Genomic DNA, 20,601 nt, shown 5'->3' on the forward strand with positions numbered 1-20,601 from the left:
ACAGGCAAACAGGAATAGTCAGAGGCAAGCCAAAGTTGGTACACAGAGGAGTAGTTACAAGCACACGGCAAACAGGAACTAATACTGTTGAACAGAAAGGCAGGCCTGCAGTGCGCTGGTTAATATAGGCTTCCTGTGATGACCTGGGCGGGGCAGGAACAGGAAGTAGAGATGATAAAAGCAGCCAGAAGGGAGAGTCTGGCCCTTAATGCAGACATGAGGAACAGGTAAGCCACCAGACATTATTGCATATCCATGACATGGGAGAAAGTTGTAGAAAGTCAACCATCACTGCAGCCCTCCACCAGTCGGGGCTTTATGGCAGAGTGGCCCGACGGAAGCCTCTCCTCAGTGTAAGACACATGAAAGCCCGCATGGAGTTTGCTAAAAAACACCTGAAGGACTCCAAGATGGTGAGAAATAAGATTCTCTGGTCTGATGAGACCAAAATAGAACTTTTTGGCCTTAATTCTAAGCAGTATGTGTGGATAAAACCAGGCACTGCTCATCACCTGTCCAATACAGTCCCAACAGTGAAGCATGGTGGTGGCAGCATCATGCTGTGGGGGTGTTTTTCAGCTGCAGGGACAGGACGACTGGTTGCAATCGAGGGAAAGATGAATGCGGCCAAGTACAGGGATATCCTGGACAAAAACCTTCTCCAGAGTGCTCTGGACCTCAGATTGGGCCGAAGTTTTACCTTCCAACAAGACAATGACCCTAAGCACACAGCTAAAATAACGAAGGAGTGGCTTCACAACAGCTCCGTGACAGTTCTTGAATGGCCCAGCCAGAGCCCTGACTTAAACCCAATTGAGCATTTCTGGAGAGACCTAAAAATGGCTGTCCACCAACGTTTACCATCCAACCTGAAAGGACTGGAGAGGATCTGCAAGGAGGAATGGCAGAGGATCCCCAAATCCAGGTGTGAAAGACTTGTTGCATCTTTCCCAAAAAGACTCCTGGCTGTATTAGATCAAAAGGGGGATTCTACTAAATACTGAGCAAAGGGTCTGAATACTTGGGACCATGTGATATTACAGTTTTTTTTTTTTTTTAATAAATCTGCAACAATGTCAACAATTCTGTGTTTTTCTGTCAGTATGGGGTGCTAGGTGTACATTCATGAGGAAGAGGAATGAACTTAAATGATATGGGAAATGGCTGCAATATAACAAAGAGTGAAAAATTTAAGGGGGTCTGAATACTTTTCGTACCCACTGTATATATACACACATATATACATACACACACAAAGCATTTTGAAACATTCTAGCACAGTACCTTTTTTCATTTAGCCAGGTACTGCACTGTATGGGGAAGCAAAGAGCACAGCACACTTCCCCTCCCTTTAGCTTCACTTTTGAGGCTGACGAGCTCTTTATCAGTACAGATGTACAGTTCGGCATGGGAACAAGAGATCGGGCTCATCCGACAGCCCCTCTCTCCCATGATCCCGCGGCACACCTGAGGACCTCTGGCGGCACACTAGTGTGCCGCAGCACACTGGTTGAGAAAGGCTGATCTAGAATATCCAGTGCGTTGCCCAGTCCGGCTGTTGATTTTTTTCTGTTCCTGAGAGAACTACAAAGAAAAAAAAATTCAGATTCAAAAAGAAAAAATGCCAGGACCAAAGATCCCAGCAAGGAAACCGGTCCTTACTCCTGACTAGGCAGGAAAAAAAAAACTGAAGTCCTATAGCAGGAAGTGGGAGTATACCCCCTGGGACTGCCCTATAGGCATAGTTAATTCTTTTTCTGCCTAGTCCTACTCCTATTGAGAGCAGCATAACCCAAGGGTCAAAGATATAGCGCGGTGTCAGTAAATAAACGAAAGAGAAAACTGGATTTTTGACTTCCCGTAAAATCCTTTTCTCTTAAGTTCATTGATGGATGCAGTTCTCTGATCCATATTAGTAGGGTTATACTGCCCCCTACAGGAGTAGGATAGGCAGGGAAAAGTTCTGGCTACGCCTATGGGTAGTCCCAGAGGGTACACCCTCTCTCTTCCTGCATAGGATGTCCGTTTTGTATCAAAGCTGTGTCAGAAAGTAACACCAACCCAACTAAAAATAGAGGGGCGGGTACTGCGTCCGTCAATGAACTTGAGAAAAGGATTTTCTCATTAAGTAACAAATCCAGTTTTCAGTTCTCTGATCCACATCAGTAGGAACTTTCCAAAGCAGTGCCATAAAATGAGGGGTGAGAACAGCAGAAAAGAACAAGTCCCCAAGGCTAAACATAGCCAACCAGGCAACATAGGACTCAGCAGAACAAAAGAGGAGGCCCATCTGAAACAAAACAGGAAACAACCTCAAGGAAGTCCAAAAGCCCTCAAGACAGCAGCCAGCAAAATTTTGCGGCCAAGGCATCTGCAGATGCCAGCACATCCACCTTATAAGATTTGATAAAGGTGTGAACAGACTACTAGGTAGCCGTCTTTCAACCTGGAGCACAGATACCTGCCAGGCGAAAAGCCCAGGAAGCACTAGGCGCCCGAGTAGAACACCCAAAATAGGGAGAGGTAGGGGGTCTGACCCTTAATTGAATAAGCCTGCACCACCGTCAGTCTGATCCATCTGGAAATAGTCGCAGCAGACGCAGGCAGTCCTGTACATGGGCCCTCTGTAAGTACAGAGAGCGAGCCGGACTTACGAAAAAGACTCAGTAGTCGCCAAGTACACCTTGAGTGCCCGAACTCTATCCAGAGTACGCAATGCACATTTCTTCGGATGGGAGGGCTTAGGACACAAGATAATACAATGTCCTCGTTCAAGTGAACACTAGAAACCACCTTTGGAGGGAAGGACAGAGTCAGACGAAGTACCACTTGTCTCCATGAACCAACATATAGGGGGAACGACAGGACAATGTCGCCAGTGCCGACACCCACCGAGAAAGCCACCTTCTGTCTTAAGGTAGGCAGGGGACACCCTCGAATACTAGCAAAAGGAGGTTCTTGAAGAACCGACTGCACCAAATCAAGTTCCCCAGTTGGTGACGGAGGTCGCACCGGAAGTACCAAGTGTCGCACCCCCTGGAAGAGGTCACGCACCAGGGAACAGGTGGCCAACGGCCTTTGGAAGAAAATTGCCAAAGCTGAAACCTGACCCTCGACAGTACTCAAGGCAAACTTTTGATCAACTCCCCATTGCAGGAAGCAAAGATCCGGGCCACCTAGTAAGAGCGAAGGGGAGCCCAAAGAGACTCACACCACGCAATATACGACTCTCTCGCATGATGAAAAAATCATCCTGGGTGGGAATCACTGAAGCAGACAATCCCCTGTCCTTCAGCACCTGGCTTTCAACAGTCAAGCCGGAAACGCCAACGACCATAAAGCCAGATGGCAGATTGGCACTGGAGACAAATTCTCCCGGAGAGGAAGTCTCCAAGGAGTGTCTGCGGCTAGCCTGACCAGGTCAGCGTACCAAGCTCGGTGAGGCCAGTCCGGAGCCGCGAGAATGAACAAAATCCCTTCCGCCCCGATCCTGCGAAGAATTCTTGGCAGCAACTTGAGGATGAAAGGCAGACAGCAGCTGATACTGACCTTGGCCCATCCGTGATCACTCTCACATGACTATGCCAGCCGCGTCTTCCTTGCGCAGGTGACCATGCTAAACCGCTCAGCATCGTTCACGTTGAACTTAGCGAATGTTCTTGCCTATGACAGAACCCATGGTGCCACCATTGCATCAGGTCCACATCTGGAGTGCCCCAATGAAAGCCCAACAGCTGGAACACATCCGGATGAAGGGACCATTCCCCTGCATCCAAGGCCTGTCAACTGAGGCAATCCGCCTGCCAATATTTCACACCTGGAAAGGGAACAGCGGAGAGAGCTGGAACAAGGTGCTCTGCCCAACGAAGAATGTCTGTCACTTCCAAGGCCACAAGGACCCCCTAGGTGCCCCCTCGGTGAATGACATAAGCCACGGTCGTGGCGTAGTCGATGGAATGAGCACTAAACAGCTGTAGGTGCCCAATCCAGTGAACTAGGCAAAGACGGATTGCTCTCAGCTCGAGGACATCGATCAGTAACCTGGATCCTCCAGGGACCATACTCCCGAGGCAGAGAACCTGCTGAAGGCTCCTCCCCATCCGGACAGGCTTCCATCCACGGTGACAATTTTCCAGTAAAAAGGGGAGGAAGGATTCTAAAGATCAAGACTCCCTGGTCACCCAGCTCAGCCGGATCCAAAACCCGAGAGTTAGGATTCAAGTCCCAATCGAGAAGGATTGCCTTCTGTGGAGATCCACGAGAGGGATTGAGCGAAAAGGACCGTCCCGAAAGATGACACCAACAGCCCCAGAACTCGCAGGCAGGTCCGAAGGTACAACCATGTGCTGGACAGTAACAGTTGAACCGCAGTCTGAGATTCCAAGAGTGCTTTACCGGAGGGAGAAAACACCCTGACGATGTGTCCAAAGTCATGCCCAGTCTCATGGAAGGGACCAGGGATGACTTCTGAAGGTTCAGACCAACCTGAACTCCTCCAGAGTTCTCATGGTGACCTCCAAATTTGTTGTCAGCACCATAGGGGACTTCACACGGAGAAGCAGATCAGCCAGGAAACCAGGACCGATACGCCCTGCTGCCGCAACAGTGCCAGGACTGGAGCCAACACCTTTGTGAAGACCCGAGTAGCAGAAGTGGTAACGCCACAAACCGATCGAGATCCTACCCTACTGCAAAAATGGAGAACCCATTGGTGTCCTGAACATAACGGGATGTGAAGGTAGGCATCTTCATGTCTATGGAGGCCAGGAATCTCCCTGATGCAAGGAAGCCACCATCGTGTGAATCTATACCGTCTTGAATTTTTGATCCGCATGGAACCATCAAAGGTCCAGTAGGTCCAGCTTTTTTAACCAGAGCCTGAACTGCCCCAAGAGCTCCTGCAAGCGATCCAGGGACAGCCGTACATTGGAAAGGAAAACCCTACCGGAAAAAATGGATTGAAACTCGATCTTGCAACCCAGCTGCCTGGGTTCCGGGCCAGCCACAGGTCTGAAAACCGGCAAGGACGTCCCCCCGCCCCATAGCCAGAGATGTATAGTAACTAAGTAGAACTACTTCACTACTGTACTTAAGTACCGAAAGGCGGTATCTGTACTTTCCTGGAGTAGAATTTTTTTCTCCTACTTCCACTTTTACTTCACTACATTTTTTCGATGATTTCAATACTTCTACTCCGATATTTTTTTTTTGTGCTGCATAGTTACTCGTTACCAAATATAAAAATTACCACTGCCAGAACAGTAGATGGCAGGTTTCATGAAGTTCAAAAAAATGTGTATAATGTCATGTGTAAATCAGCGCATACGAAAATAAATGCTACTGTATGTATAAATAAAATGGTCTACATATCTGCTGTTAAGGGGAAAGAGAACCTCTCCCAACCAAGGAGAGTCACAAGCGTACATAGACCTTTTTTCTGGTAAGAGGCTGATTTTGCCTTTTTCACTGGACGTTGAGAGCACAGGTTTTGCAGTTTTGTTTCACTGGAAGAGTCTATATCAGTGTTTCTCAACTACGGTCCTCAGGGCACACTAACAGGCCAGATTTTAAGTATTACTTTGGGGAGATGCAGATTAGAATACTGCAATCACTGAGCAGCAAATGTCACCTGTGATGTATTTCAGTTTTCTTGCAAACCTGGCCTGTTAGTGTGCCCTGAGGACCGGAGTTGAGAAACACTGGTCTATATGGATATTATTTTGCACTTACCTTCATCCGCCGGGTAAGGGGGAAATCCACAAGGTGGTGGGAGTCTGCAGCTATTATTTCGAATAGCACCTGTTTGATTCCTGCACCTTTGAAAATATATTCATCTTGTTTTGTCACATATATATGGTATTATGGCATTATATATATATATATATGGACTTTTTATTGACTTTGATTTCATACACTCTTCCTTTATTTCATTATTGGAATATATTGTTGTATATCACATTGGTTTATATTCTAAGAGGTGGAGAAAAAAAACATGCAGGGAAGAGAAGGAGGGATGCTTTAAAGGGGGAAGGGAGGGACATACTTTATCTGTTTTTGTTTACAAAACGTTACAGCCAAAGGAATTGCGATTGTCCTTTAGGTTACTCATTTGAAATAATAAAAACAATATGATGTTCAAACTTTTGACTTCTTTCTTTAATAACTACATAACACAGTACTTGTACTTTTACTTTCAGTACTTGAGTAGCAAAATTTAAAAAAAACTACTTGCAGTACTTTAGTACTTCTACTCAAGTCACTTTTTGATCGAGCACTTGTACTTTTTCTCAAGTATGGGTTTTGAGTACTTTATACAAGTGTGCCCATAGCTGGGTGAAGACACCTCCAGGCTGAGTAGGCCTTGTTCGTCAGACCAGGGTCGTTTGGAACCACCCGAGGAAGTCTTGGAAGGACGTCGCCACATCGACTGTCCCTTAAGGACGAAGAAACTGTTTGTGAACCGACAAGGAGGGACCCCGTCTGTGACTAAGGCCCTCACCCTTGTTAGCCTGTGGAAAAAAACGGCACTCTACCCCCGTGAGACCCTTATATAATGTCATCCAGGGCAGCCCCAAACAGGCGATCCCCCCGAAAAGGGAGATCCATTAAGGCCTTCTTAAAAGTTTGATCCGCAGACCAACACTCCGGTCAAGTATACGCCGGACAACCACCACCAAAATCGACAGGAGACCCATATAAAGGAGCCGTGTCCAGCGCGGCATTGCAAACAAATTGCAGCCCCTGCGCCAGCTGGTCCAACAGCTCCCCCCCAGGGCAGGAGGGACTTGCTCCTCACCAAGACACGGCGTTGGAACTCCGCCCATCAGGCAGAGTCTGCGTGGCAACGGTAAACATGAACACTGTTCCCAGTGCAGACCCCGCGAGGGAGCACAGATCGCAGGCCACAGCCCACGCCATCCTATCCCCTAAGTCTTTAAAGGAAAGGGATTCCTCCACCGGAACAACGGTAGTCCTATCCAGCCTAGAGACCGTACGTCCACCATAGGCGGAACAGTCCACTTTACCAGAGACATCTCAAATAGGTAACGTCTAGCAGTGGCTTAGACACCCCAGGGGAACATCCCATCCTACATGAGCATGCTAGCAAAATAAGCTGCTCCGGATAGCATGTGAGTGCCAGATGCTACCTGCACCCTAGGCGCAGCCGAAGCTGGGTCCTCCCAATTGCAGGGTGTCATGCACCGAAACAACCAGTGCATCCACCAGCGCCTGTATCATGCGCGGCAGGGGAGGTAAAAATGTCATCCACATAATCTGAGGAGACAGGGCGCGAGGTAACAGACCCAGCAGGGAGGCCCACGTCTACGGCTGAGTCAGACTCTGAATCAAATGAGGCAGGGGTAGGTGGAGAAAACTTTCAACGCACCTCCCACTTCCATCCATGTACCTTGGGTACATAGACCATTTGATCCTAGTCTGTGAGAATGACATCCATATGGAAAGTTTCTTGATTTAAATGACAATACATACAATTAGGTTTTCACGGGCAGTATGGAGACTGACCAGATTCATTTTTTGGATGTCCAACTTGGACACAGTGGAAATAAAATGGTCACGCAGCTGTACAGAAAGCGTTTAATCGGGCAATAGTTTATTGTTGGCGAATTCCAGCCATCCGGCCCATACTATCAAGGGGATTCCTGTTGGACAATTCTTAAGACTTAGGAGAATCTGCAGTGAGGACAATACTTTCAAAAAGGAGGCAGGCATGCTATACAATAGATTCCTGGAGAGAGGCTATCTAAGATAAGATGGTCCCTGGATAGGGCACTGTCTATAGCCTCAAAGAAAAACAGGGTAGTTCTTCTCTACAGGAATAATGAACAAAGATCGAGGGATTTGTGTAATGGAAGTGTGAGGACAAATGAAGACACAAAAAAATGGTAACAAAAATATAAATAAAAATAAAATACATACTAACCCTAGTAAGGGGATTTGTCCATCGTTCATACTTTCATACAGTCTAGAATTTATATTCCATATTTGGTTAGTCTACAAACATCTACCAATTTTACAGGGTGATGTTTGTCCATGGATCCTGGATGAAGGGGTCCGAGTGGTGGCTAGGAAAGTCAAAACTTTGGGCAACTCCTTATCCCCTACGTTGTTCAACTCTGGCTCCCTTTTGACTATATCCCCTACCTGGCTTCATTGTAAAGGTAACTTTAAATGTGGATCAGTTGTTCACACATACTGATGCACAGCTCTTTTCGCTCATATATAATATATATATATATATATATATATATATATATATATATATATATATATATATATATATATATATGTGACAGGACATACAAGACTGAACGGGTTTTTAATTGCAATACGAGTTATGCAATTTATTTGATTACGTGCGGGGCTTGCTCTATTCAGTATGTGGGTAGAACCACGCGTAAACTCAGGAACGGTTTCAGCATTTAAGTGATATCAGAAGCAAAAAAAATCAACCAATGTAGCCCGACATTTTAATCCGACACATGCAGATGACCTTTCATTAGTCAGGGTACAAGTTATTGAACAGGTAAAGACCCCATGTAGCGGAGGGGACAACTTAAAAATGTTGTGTAGAGCATGTCAGCGGAGGGCGAGGAGCAGAGCCCCGACCGCTATGACAGCAGGTGTATCTTCTGCAGGATTTCCAACAACCAGGATGGCGGCTCCGAGCTACTGCATTCTGATGAGGATATGGCCTGCTTTAGAGACATAAGACCTGGAGCACCACATCATTTTCTAGTGGTACCCAAGAAGCATATAGGGAACTGCAAAACCCTAACCAATGAACATGTACCACTAGTCAAGAATATGATAGAAATTGGGAAGAATGTGCTACAGAAAAATCATGTCAAAGATTTGGAGGATATAAGGTTAGGCTTCCATTGGCCTCCTTTCTGCTCGATAGCCCATTTACATCTACATGTTCTGGCTCCAGCCAGCCAGCTGGGATTTCTTTCAAGAATGATTTACAGAATCAATTCTTATTGGTTTATCACGGCTGACCAGCTCCTGGAGCGCCTTCAAGCAAACAACTACAAGCTGAAATACCATTTGCTTCATATTCTTGGATATCATTCCAGACGGATGGGTCACACTGTGCTAGTCCAACTAAGATAGAACACTGGATAGAATCTCACCATTATTTATTAATGAATTGGGTGTGTTTATTCTTTGAAAGCAAGCTGTGAAAATGGATAAATACACTTTATATAACATGCCCATTATATTGTGGAGAAGCTGAAGAACAGAGATATGTATTTTTCAGAAGGTCTTGTGCATGTTTTTTATTTTATTACTCTTATGTATATTTAGTAGGATGCCGGTTAATAGAAGTATGGATTACCAAATAGCTGGTTCTTCTCATATAGAAGGCACAGCATTCATTCTTGTTATATTGTGCAGTAGGCCCCTCAGCCTGACAACTTTTATTCTGGAAGATACTGAGGAAGACACCTTGTGCATAAAATATTGCATTATAGACTGTTCTATGATTTCTTTTACCTTAATACAAACTCTGCTTCTGATTTTAATGTTTCATATCTTCCCATCTGTTCCAGTGCTGAATTACCTGACATCTATTTCTATCCTCATGCTTTTTGGCTTTACTAAATTTTGGTTCTTCTCAGTAGTGGGACTTTAGAGCCATACCGGCAAGATGGTGATGGTTCTCTGCAGATGGCTGCTCAATACTTGGATTTAGGAGGCTTTCACACAGGAATCGCTACAAAATATCGACATCATCTGATAAGCAGCCCCAAAATGTATAACCTCAAATCATCCTGGTGCTTTTAGGCTGCTCATCTGCAGTTTAATAATCAACAAATGTCCATAGGGCTGCAGGATTTCTTATGAAGCCATTTATAAGTCTTTCTAAACTTTTAACAACCTCTTATCTTGGCATTTTACGGTTACCTTTTATATCTTCTGCTATGACTTACTGTATATTCAGGTCGGTGTGATATCAATACAAAATGTTACCCTCCAAAAAAAAAAAAAAAAAAAAAAATGTGTAGAAGAAAGGTCTTCTGGATACTTCGATTGCAAACGAGGATACCAAAAGGTTTAAACTTAGAGTTTGTGACACACTTATGAATAGGTGTATGGGATTTTTTTTGCCTTATGCAAGTGGCATACGATATCCGTTCTTTTATGGTTTCTTTTCTCTTTCTTCATTGTGGTCCGTTTTTTAGTTGAAGATTTGATGATTTCAATTTAGGTGTGGCTTGTACTGATTGCCCCCTTTTTGTCTTAGAATGCATGGAGGGGATTATGGAAGAATCTGGATATTCATAATCCTTTAGTGGAACTTTAGTGATATACAATGTTTTGAGGTCCAAGATTGGACACAATTTGCCCTCCTTCCGTGGAAGGGTAAACAGGTTCGAATACAACCCTCAAGCGTTCCTGATGAAGAACTGGTACAATCACGCCTTGTGACAGCATATCCCGAATCGTTTCCTGCAGCCCCGCAAGGCGGTCTGGGGACAGCTGAAGCTTGGAGGGAAAAAAAATCTATCTGGCAGACGGGAACAAAACTATCTTGTACCCGGACTGAATTACCTCGTGGACCCACCTCGTGCAACAGTGAGGTTCAAGGATCCAGAAGAAGTGGGTGGGGGTGCCCCTTCACGCACAAGCGGTCTGCTTGGAGGTGCTGGTGGCAGAGGATTTCGGCTTACCAGCCCACCGTTTCCCGGATCTTTGTCCGCCCGAAGTCGGTTCGGTTTTCTGCGACACGGTCGCACGAAAAAAAAAAAAATGCTTCTAGGCTGTAAGGAAGGACCTCACTTACGCGAGGGAGACTTACCCCTACCCTTAGTTGAGTGAGGAAGGAGTGTGCTCCTTCCCCCAGTGACCGTCTTGATCAAGTCATCGGAGGAACCAAATAGGCGATCACCCTGAAAGGGATGATCTGCTAAACGCTTCTTAGAAGCCTGGTCGGCCGACCAGGACTTTAGCCAGATCGCACGTCTGATGAGCACACTTACCACTGACGCTCTGGCCGCGAGCGGAAGAACATCCAGTTTAGCATAGCATACAAATTGCAGAGTGCGCGATAATTGGTCAGCGAGTTCCAGGGCAGATGACGGTAACGGGGTTACCATCAGTGCCTCGCTCAGAGCCTTTACCCATGCAAACCTAGCTTAAGAGACAAGAATGGTAGTCAGGGCAGGCCCGAGAATAGATCCCACTACCGTATACAGGTGTTAGGATAAGACCTCAATACCTCTGTCAACTGTATCAGGGAAGTAAAACCGCGGCCTTGTGAATTCCGCCTAATCTGGGGGTCCACCTGAATGGGGGGGGGGGGGGGGTCGTCCATTTGCGTAAGATCTCTTCCTCAAACCGGTAGCGTCTAGCCAAACGTTTGGGAATTTGCAAGTGTGCGATTAGGTCGCGCCATTGTTCCTCCACTAAGGCGGACAAGACATCGGGACAAGGGAAAACCTTGGCCGATTTCTTTGCCCTGGGGGATCCAAAGGATACAGAGGCTCCTTGCGATTAAGAAATCGCATTCGTTATTTTTAGGGTGTCCCTCACTGAGGATATTTAAGATCTACCAGCGCCTTTTCCTGTGCCAAGGTGGGTGTGGAGATATCCTCTTCCGCGTCAGAAAAGCCTGAATGCGGGAACGCAACCTCAAAAAAGGGGGCCGCCTGCGTCGCCGGCTACCATATCGGCCTTAGAATCTGAGGTCTGAGATGAGACAGGTGAGGGCGTTTCTTAGTAAATGCTGCCGCAATAACTTTGTCCATTTTTCTGGAAATTTCATGCATCACAGACAATAAAGTCACATCAACAGTATTAGAAGCGGGCCCAAACGATACATCGGGGGTCGCAGACAAACGTGGGCAATCCATGTTAGAGATATGGCCAAAAAGAAAGATTGCACAGCAGACAGGGAAAGGGGGAAACACCGGAACCTGCACCGCAAGGGGTTAAACCGAAGCTTCTCCTGAAAACAGGAGCAATGGCCTTACAAAGGCACAACAGGTCCCAGCAAGTCCAAGGCTAATGGCGTGCACTGCGCCTTTAAGAGGCAATCGCAATGCACGCAGCGCTACTCCGGGGGATAATCCTAAGTCCCCTAAAGGCCTGAAACCCCTCTGAAGATGAAAGGGTGAAGGCCAGGGTAATTAAACTCCTCTAGAGTAGTTACCACATGAAGAACAGTGAGCATGTGATCTCGGGCCTAGTGAGGCCTAACCTAGTAACAGGCCTGGGGGGGGGTTATCCCGGCGGATGAACCCCCCCCCCCAAGGTGGCGGTATGAGGCGCAACCATGCACCCCCCCTCCGAGGCCTCCCCCCCACTACGGTATAGCACCTGAGGTGGCTTACATAGGGGACCCCCCACAAAGTGTCCCGAGCCCAGGGAAGGGAGAGGTCAGGATAGGAGGGGAAGGTCCCAGGTTACCCCTCATAGTTGGAGGGTGATAGGAGGTATGGGTACTCGAGGGTCCTTCTCACCTATGGAGGAGCCCACATCCGGCTCAGGCCCGCTAACCAGACAGGGGGACTGTACATAGCGGATCATGCTGCAGAGGGTGGGCGTCCATCCTGACATCCTCTGCACCGCAGTGAGGGTGCTGTCGGCCAAGCTGCGACGCCGGCATGCAAGGTGCGTGCGTCTCGGCAGGGTGTTACACCCACAGGCCAGTCCCCGTCCTTTGGACTAAAGTCGCTATGGAGACCCAGCGCGGAGCTAGGGCCTGCAAGCGCTCGCTGGCACAAACTGGGAGACCGTAAGGCTTTCATATAGGCAGTCTGAAACCCAGCCGGCATTCCATATGAACTGGAGTCAGCAGCAACAAAAAATAAAAAAGGTTCCCTTTAAGACGTTTAAAACAGAGCTAGGACAAAAAGGTTCCAGCAGGCAGCTGTTTGGCCACTGCTAAAACCAGGCAGATAAAAACTGAAGATGCAATGGTGAGGCCAGGGGTAATAACCCAGGGACCCCGCCCCCCTGGGCATGTCAAAGCCTTTGGCTCTACTTGGTCACTTCTAGTGGGAGGGGCTTATTACCATACATCTATGATTTAAAGCAGCAGCTACGTCCGTTGGTGGACGAACGAGAAAATGGGATTTTTGTACTTACCGTAAAATCCTTTTCTCTGAGTCCAATGACGGACATAGCTGCTGTCTTAAATCTTAGACGATTGGGTTATAGCTCCTCCCACCAGGAGTGACCAGGCAGAGCCAAAGGCTTTAACACGCCCAGTGGGCGTACCCCCAGGCTATTACCCTCGGCCTCATGGCTGCATTACCAGTTAGTTGCAAGCAGTGGAAAATAACCAAAAACCTAAAGAAAATATATATAAAAAAAAAAGAGGGGAGGGAGCTGCGTCCGTTGGTGGACTCAGAGAAAAGGATTTTACAGTAAGTACAAAAATCCCATTTTCTCTTTCGTCCACTGACGGACGTAGCTGCTGCTTTAAATCTTAGACGATTGGGAGGTCCAAAAGCAGTAACCGCTGAGGGGTGGGAAAAGGACAAACCTAATGGAATGCAATTCCCACGGCTAACCTAGCCAACATTAAAACATGGAGCCCAACAAGAAACAACTGCGGCTCAAATGTAACAAAACCATAAAAAAGGAGGATAAAAAGGAGATCACTCCTTACACGGCGGCCCGCAAAACCTTGCGGCCAAAAGACGCATCTGCAAATGCCAGCACATCCACTCTACAAAGTATGCTGAATGTGTGCACGACAACCAGGTGGCTGCTGTACAAACCTGCAGCACCGGCGTTTGACGGCGGAAGGCCCAGGAGGCACTCAACGCACTCATTGAGTTAGCAGCGACAGGGAAAAGTGGAACCTTGCCCTTAAGAGAATACGCCTTCACCACCGTCCGACCCATCTGGAAATGGCCGACGTAGACGCAGTCCAACCTTTCTGGGGGTCCATTTGTATTCACAAACAGAGTCCGACTCCCGAAAGGACTCAGTAACCTCAAGATACACCCGTATCGCCCGAACCACATCCAAGTAATCCAAGGCAATGTCCTTCGGATGGGAAGGGTTCAGACAGAGCAAAGGGAGGACTATGCGCCTTCATTCAGATGAAAGGCAGAAACCACCTGTGTTAGGTTTGGCGTAAAAGCTCATCACCCTGAACACACCATTCCCACCGTTAAACATGGTGGTGGCAGCATCATGGTTTGGGCCTGCTTTTCTTCAGCAGGGACAGGGAAGATGGTTAAAATTGATGGGAAGATGGATGGATTCGGATCATGCACAGTTTGATTCTGATCGACCATGCACAGTATGGATTCTGATCACGCACAGTCTTTTAAGTGAGAAAATGCAACATTTATTTTTTTAAACCAACATGTCATACTCTGTGCAGCGGTTTTGCACAGACTAGCCCCGATCCTCCTCTTCTCAAGTCCCCGCTGCCGCTTCTGGCCTCTCCCTTCTGTCAAGTGCCCCCAGGGAAAGCAGCTAGCAATAGGGGCACTCAAGAAGGTGCGCTGCAGAGCCGCTACTCTGTGTCCATTCAGACACAAAGGCCCCAGGCTCAGCCCCGCCCCCCCCCCCCCTCATTGGTTCACTGGCTGTGATTGACAGCAGCCAGAGCCAATGGCTGAAGCTGGCATCAGCAGAGGCATGAATGACCACAAACGTGTGAACCGAGGACCAGGGGTTGGCCTTGCTAATTAGAGAAACAGATGCCTGGTGCTGAAAATTTTCAAGAGGCATTTACTAAGATGAGTGAGCCTTAAAATGAAAAGGGGAAACCTGGCCCTTCAATGATAGGATTTTGGCATAACCTGCCTAATCCAATGAGAAACAGTGGAACAAGCCACAGGGTGCTCTGTACAGAAAGGACAAAAACATTATATGATTGACAGATGAAGTGAGTGGGAGACGAACCCATAGTGAGAAATCACTAAAGTGAAATCACTTGGGACAGGAAAAATGTATTCGCCTGCCAGAAGCCTTTTGGGATACAGACATCACATATCCCAGAAGGCTTCTGGTCAAGATCTGCCACACTGAGCACATGCTGCTGCCTATCAAGAGGCTTGGCTTAAAGAATCTGGAAGAAAAAAAAAAAAAAAAAAAAACAGCCTCCTGATATCAGAGGAGAAGATAGTGGCATGGGGATATGGAGGCACCAATGATGAACTATGCAACAGCCTTTGGACACAGCCACACAAAAGTGTTATAGAGCATCACCATAACAACCCATAAACGTGTTAGTGCACTACAGTGACATTCATTCAAATGGAACCAAAACGTACTTGTACTGCAGCACAGTACAAAAGCATCAGTAATGTGGTGCGCAGCATCAGAAAAAAATGTGCATGCCTGATTTTTGGTTCATTAGTTGTCAATTTAAATAAATAAATGAGCTGTCTAGACAGGATGCATTAATGTACATTTCCCGACACTGCAACAGATGGCATTGATCTGAATGGGACCTTAAGGCCCCTTTCACACATATGGTCCCGTTCAGTTCATCAGTTCAGTCACGTCAAAATGTATCAGTTTTTCATACGTTTTTCTTACATCCACTACCAATGCAAAAACGGATGAAAAACGGACCGTTTGTCCGTTTACATCTGTTTTTCATCCGATTAGTTTTTTGATGGATGAAAAATAGGGCATTCATCCGTTCCAAAAAACAGACATTGACGGAAGCAGATGAAAACTGATGTTAACGGATGATCATACGTTGTCATCCGTTTTTACATAGAGATGCACTGATGTCCGTTTTTCATCCGTCAACAGATGGATGAAAAACGGACAAACGTATGTGTGAAAGGGGCCCAATACATAAAAACATGACAATGTGTAAGTTGAGCCCAACTGATTAACAGAAGCAGCTGTGTAGAGGGAATAAAACATAACCCTATTAAAGAGAAGTCTAGTAAATTTTCAACCAGCCAAGATTTTTTCTGTTCAAGTCCAAATGGGCTAGGTTGAGAACAAACACTGCTTGTCATTTCCACTGGGACCCTAGTACACCCGATACAGTCCAGAGTAGCAGAGTGGTGGCATCCTCGCTGTTAATCATAAAGTACCAGTAAGTGCCTGATTACTACCGAACCTTATTCTGTAGTATGACAATGACTCCCTTCACACACAACCCCACCTTCCAAATCAAAGCATGATCAACAAGAAATTCTGCAATTTTGTATGGGCCCCCTACAAAACCCTGATCATCAGCATTAAACCAGTCTGCGAGAACTTGTAGAAAGACAGCCAAGGTCAGTTAGAGGCCCTGAAAACCCCATGACAGCACAAATGGGAACTAAGGAAAAGTTCCTAGGAAAACTGCTGCTTTTTTTTTCTGTTAACTACACTTTCTATCACGTTTATCATTCAAAAACCATTAATGGCATTTTAAAAGCATTTCCCGTTACACCCAAGCCTTTGCACTGTAAATATGTTTTAACATGATCACACTTAAAATATATGCCAACTTACAATGTTCTAAAGAAGAGCTTAAAGGCCTACACGATTCTTAGCACACCCAATGTTTAATCAAGTAGCCTCTAACCTTCCTACTACCAATTACCAGCTTGGGCCTTGTGTCTAATCTTTGCCCTAAAGAGTCTGCTGTGCATTTTTGCATAAAATTTCACTTTTGATAAAGGAAAAGGATTTTTATTAGCATTTTAGAAGGAGCAGTGGGACCATTTCTATGCAGCAGCTTGAAAATGAAGATTATAGCAGCTGTAAATTTATTACAAACCATGAAAAAGCTTCCGAACCTGCACCTTCAGGGTGGAAATGACTCAGTAGCTGACTATTTAACAATCTATTTTTGTACATGCATATTCATGAACAATTCCAGCAGAAAATTGAATTCACCACCTTTAACATGTTCTGGAGGCAAGATTGCTGTATCTGACAGGAGTGCTGTAAAGATAAAATTTTAAGCAAACCGTATGAAAAAAAAAAAAAAAAAAAAATCAGCTACAGAACACTTACCAGTTACTTGGTCAACTAAAATGCGGGATGTAATAATGCGGCCATACTGGGAAAACATCTGTTCCAATTCTTTTTGGGTCATTGTTTTTGGAAGTCCACTGACATACAGGTTTGCATCTCGAATGGAAGCTGAACTTGGGCGAGCATAGGACACCTAAAATTTAAACACCAAGATTAATTTGAGCTAAAATCCAGAATGAGCCCAAAATTTTAATAATTTAGGCCCAACAAGGACAGGGGAAGTACAAATTAGGAAGCAAATCCCCCCCCCCCCCCACAACACCTATGCTAACTAACCTGTAATAAAAGATGTACCTATTATTAGCACGCTCTGGTCACATGGTTAGGTTTAAGCTGAAATTCTACTTTACGACCTTGCTTTGAAATGTTTCCATTACACTTCATCTGCTCCAGGATTGCAAAGGTTTTGGTGGCTTTATAGATCTTAAATTGGAATATGGTTTAACCACTTCCTGCAAAGTCACGTACCTGTACGTCTTTTTGAGGAAGTGTTTGTACCGGGGTGATGCTTGCAGCTCATGTGATAACCGAGGTGACCAAGCAGCCGCTCGGCCATTCTCACAAGCAGCGGGAGGGGACATTAGCTTCAGTCTCCAATGTAGTAACCCGAAAGCAACATCACGTCGTCACTTCCAGTTGACTCGGCAGCCAACAGCGCAGATTTTAAAAATCCAAATTATTAAAAAAATGAAGATTTTGACATTTTGAATAACTGACGTGCAGGAGTGGTTTGGGGTCTTAGATCCCAGATCCCTCTGTAAAGAGTACGTGTCACTGCCTATTACTGTCAAAAGGGGATGTGTTCATTGCTTGTGACCGCAATAAAATAAAAGTGTTCAGATTTATTTAAGGGACAGTGTAAAAGTGCCCCTGTCCCCGCACACCAAAGAAAAGGCTTACATATGTGGCGCCCGCAAATGTAAACAGTGTTTAAATTACACGTGAGGTATCACTGCAAATTGAGGGAGAGCAATAGATCTAGCAAAAGACCTTCTCTAACTCTCAAATGGTTACCATTAAAATAAAATACTATATATATATATATATTGTTTGGGGGTTCGAATACATTTTCTAGCAAAACATCCTGATTTAACTTTAGCAACAAATGTCAGAAATAGGCCTAGTCTTCAAGTGGTTAAAGTTATCCCTAAGATGATATTCAGAGATCAGGAGTATATACAATTGCTTAAAAGAATTCATACCCCTTGAAATTTTCCACATTTTGTCATGTTACAACCGAAAAATGTATATTTTATTTGGATTTTATGTGATAGACCAACACAAAGTGGCACATAACTGAAGTTGAAGCAAAATTAAAAAATGGTTTTCAATTTTTTTCTACAAATAAATGTAAAAAGAAGTGTGGCGTGCATACCCCCAGTCATACTTTGTAGAACCAACTTACGCTGCAATTACAGCTGCAAGTATCTTTGGGCTGGTTTCTACCAGCTTTGCATATCTAAAGTGAAAAATTTGCCCATTCTTCTTTGCAAAATAGCTCAAGCTCTGTCAGATTAGATAAAGAGTGTTTGTGAAAAGCAATTTTTCAAGTCTTGCCACAGATTCTCAATAGATTTAGGTCTGGACTTTGACTGGCCCATTCTAATTAGGGATCGCCTGACTATCGGCAAAGCCGATATATCGAGGACCAATATGCACTTTCCATGATATATCGGAATGGGCCCTGGAGGGTGCTGATATTTAGGGAAAGTGCTTGTACCGGAGTGATGCCTGCAGCTAGAGGCATCACCCCGGTACCGGCGTCCATAGCCGACGGTCGGCTGTCTTGTATTGACAACCGATGCGGCTGAGAAGCCGCTCGGCTGTCACTACAAGGAGCAGGAGGGGACGTTCCCCCCCCCCCCCCCCGGCTCACCTGGGACTGGAGACAGGGGCAACCAGCCTGCAAGGCTGCCGAAGACCCAATCAAAGCCATATTAGGCTCTGATCGGGTCTCCATGCAAAAACCCGGAAGTGAGGTCATGAGTGACATCACTTCCAGGTACTGTCTGGCACCAGATTAAAAAAAATGAAAGCATACAAAACAGCCAAACTTGGCGTTTTGAAAACTTTTAAGTGCAGAGGAGGGGTTTGGGGTCTTTTAGACCCCCAGATCCCTCCACAAAAGTACCTGTAAAAAAAAAAAAAAAAATGTTTTTTAATGTACAAAAATATCGACCAATACCGATATGCATTTGGCCAAAATATCGGTATCTGCAACGAAAAACCGATATCGGTCGATCACTAATTCTAATACATGAATATGCTTTGATCGAAACCATTCCATTGTAGCTTTGGCTGTATGTTTAGGGTTGTTGTCCTGCTGGAAGGTGAACCTCTGCCCCAGTCAAGTCTTTTGCAGAATAACAGGTTTTCTTCGAAGATTGCCCTGTACAGTATTTGGCTCCATCTATCTTCCCATCAACTCTTACCAGCATTCCCACAACTTGATACTGCCACCACCATGTTTCACAGTGGGAAAGGTGTGTCCAAGATGATGTGCAGTAAGTTTTCCGCCACACATAGCATTTTGCTTTTAGGCCTCATCTGACCAGAGCACCTTCTTCCCCACGTTTGCTGTGTCCACCAAAAGCTTATCGCAAACTGCAAACAGGACAACTTATGGCTTTCTTTTTGCCAATTCCATAAAGGCCAGATTTCTGGAGTGCGCAATAGTAGTCCTTTGGACAGATTCTCCCATCTGAGCTGTGGATCTCTGCAGCTACCCCAGAGTTACCATGGGCCTCTTGGTTGCTTCTCTGATTAATACTCACCTTGCCTGGCCTGTCAGTTTAGGTGGACGGCCATGTCTTAGTAGGTTTACAGTTATGTTCTCTACCTTGTTTCCTTTTTTTTTGGTCCTTGCATACCTACCTATCTCCCTAAGAAATAAATTGGATTTATTCCTTTTTCTCTCCCCCTGGTCATTGCATCTCTGCCCTTGACGTGGGTCCAGTCCAGTACTCACCTTCCTGGGGAGTTACCGGCTCAGGATCAGTTCCCTCCTGACCATTGCCATGTCATTACTGTGCTTTGCCTTGCATCATGGATGGTTGTCATTTCAAACAGTTGTTATCCTTTGTTTAGAACAAAATGATAAGCCCTGTGCTACATGAACATGTTGTATTTTTATAGGGGGTAATTTTTACTATGCTAGACATATACGTTAGCATCTATGTATATATATGGCTCCTATGACATCTTCATGCTTATTTAACCACTTGCCCACCGCTCACATTGAGCGTACTGCGGCAAAGTGGCATGATCCCGTCCAGCGACGTAGACCTACGTCGCTGGACTCCTCCCCCTGTAGGCGGCGCTCGCGCGCCGCCGGAGGCGCGCTCCTGCTGTTTTCATTCACAGCGGGAGTCGGGCCAGGGGAGGAGCAGCGGCGATCGCCGCTGCTCTGCCCCGATCGTCGGGGAATCGAGTGAGGAGATCCGCCCGCCTGTGTAAACAGAGCGGGCGGATCTCCTAAGTGACAGGGACTGACAGATCGGAGTGTTCAGCATAGCTGGACATCCGATCTGTCCCTGTCTAACAAAGTCACCTCCTCCCCCACACGTCAGTAAGCACCAGGCATAAATTAACCCCTTCACTGCCAGTGTCATTTTTACA

General features: G+C 45.9%; 1 protein-coding gene across 3 annotated transcripts in view; it reads right to left on the reverse strand.

The window, feature by feature from the left end:
• ELAVL2 (ELAV like RNA binding protein 2) overlaps window positions 1–20,601 on the reverse strand; it is a 346,424-nt gene that overhangs the window by 132,897 nt on the left and 192,926 nt on the right. For all 3 annotated transcript variants that reach the window (XM_082268980.1, XM_082268978.1, XM_082268979.1), the window contains exon 4: window positions 16,963–17,116. In XM_082268980.1, the coding sequence (XP_082125106.1) occupies window positions 16,963–17,116 (154 nt within the window). The remainder of the gene's footprint in view (window positions 1–16,962; window positions 17,117–20,601) is intronic.

This window comes from Pelophylax lessonae (genome assembly GCF_965119305.1).
Source record: "Pelophylax lessonae genome assembly, chromosome: 1".
Classification (NCBI taxonomy): Eukaryota; Metazoa; Chordata; class Amphibia; order Anura; family Ranidae; genus Pelophylax; species Pelophylax lessonae.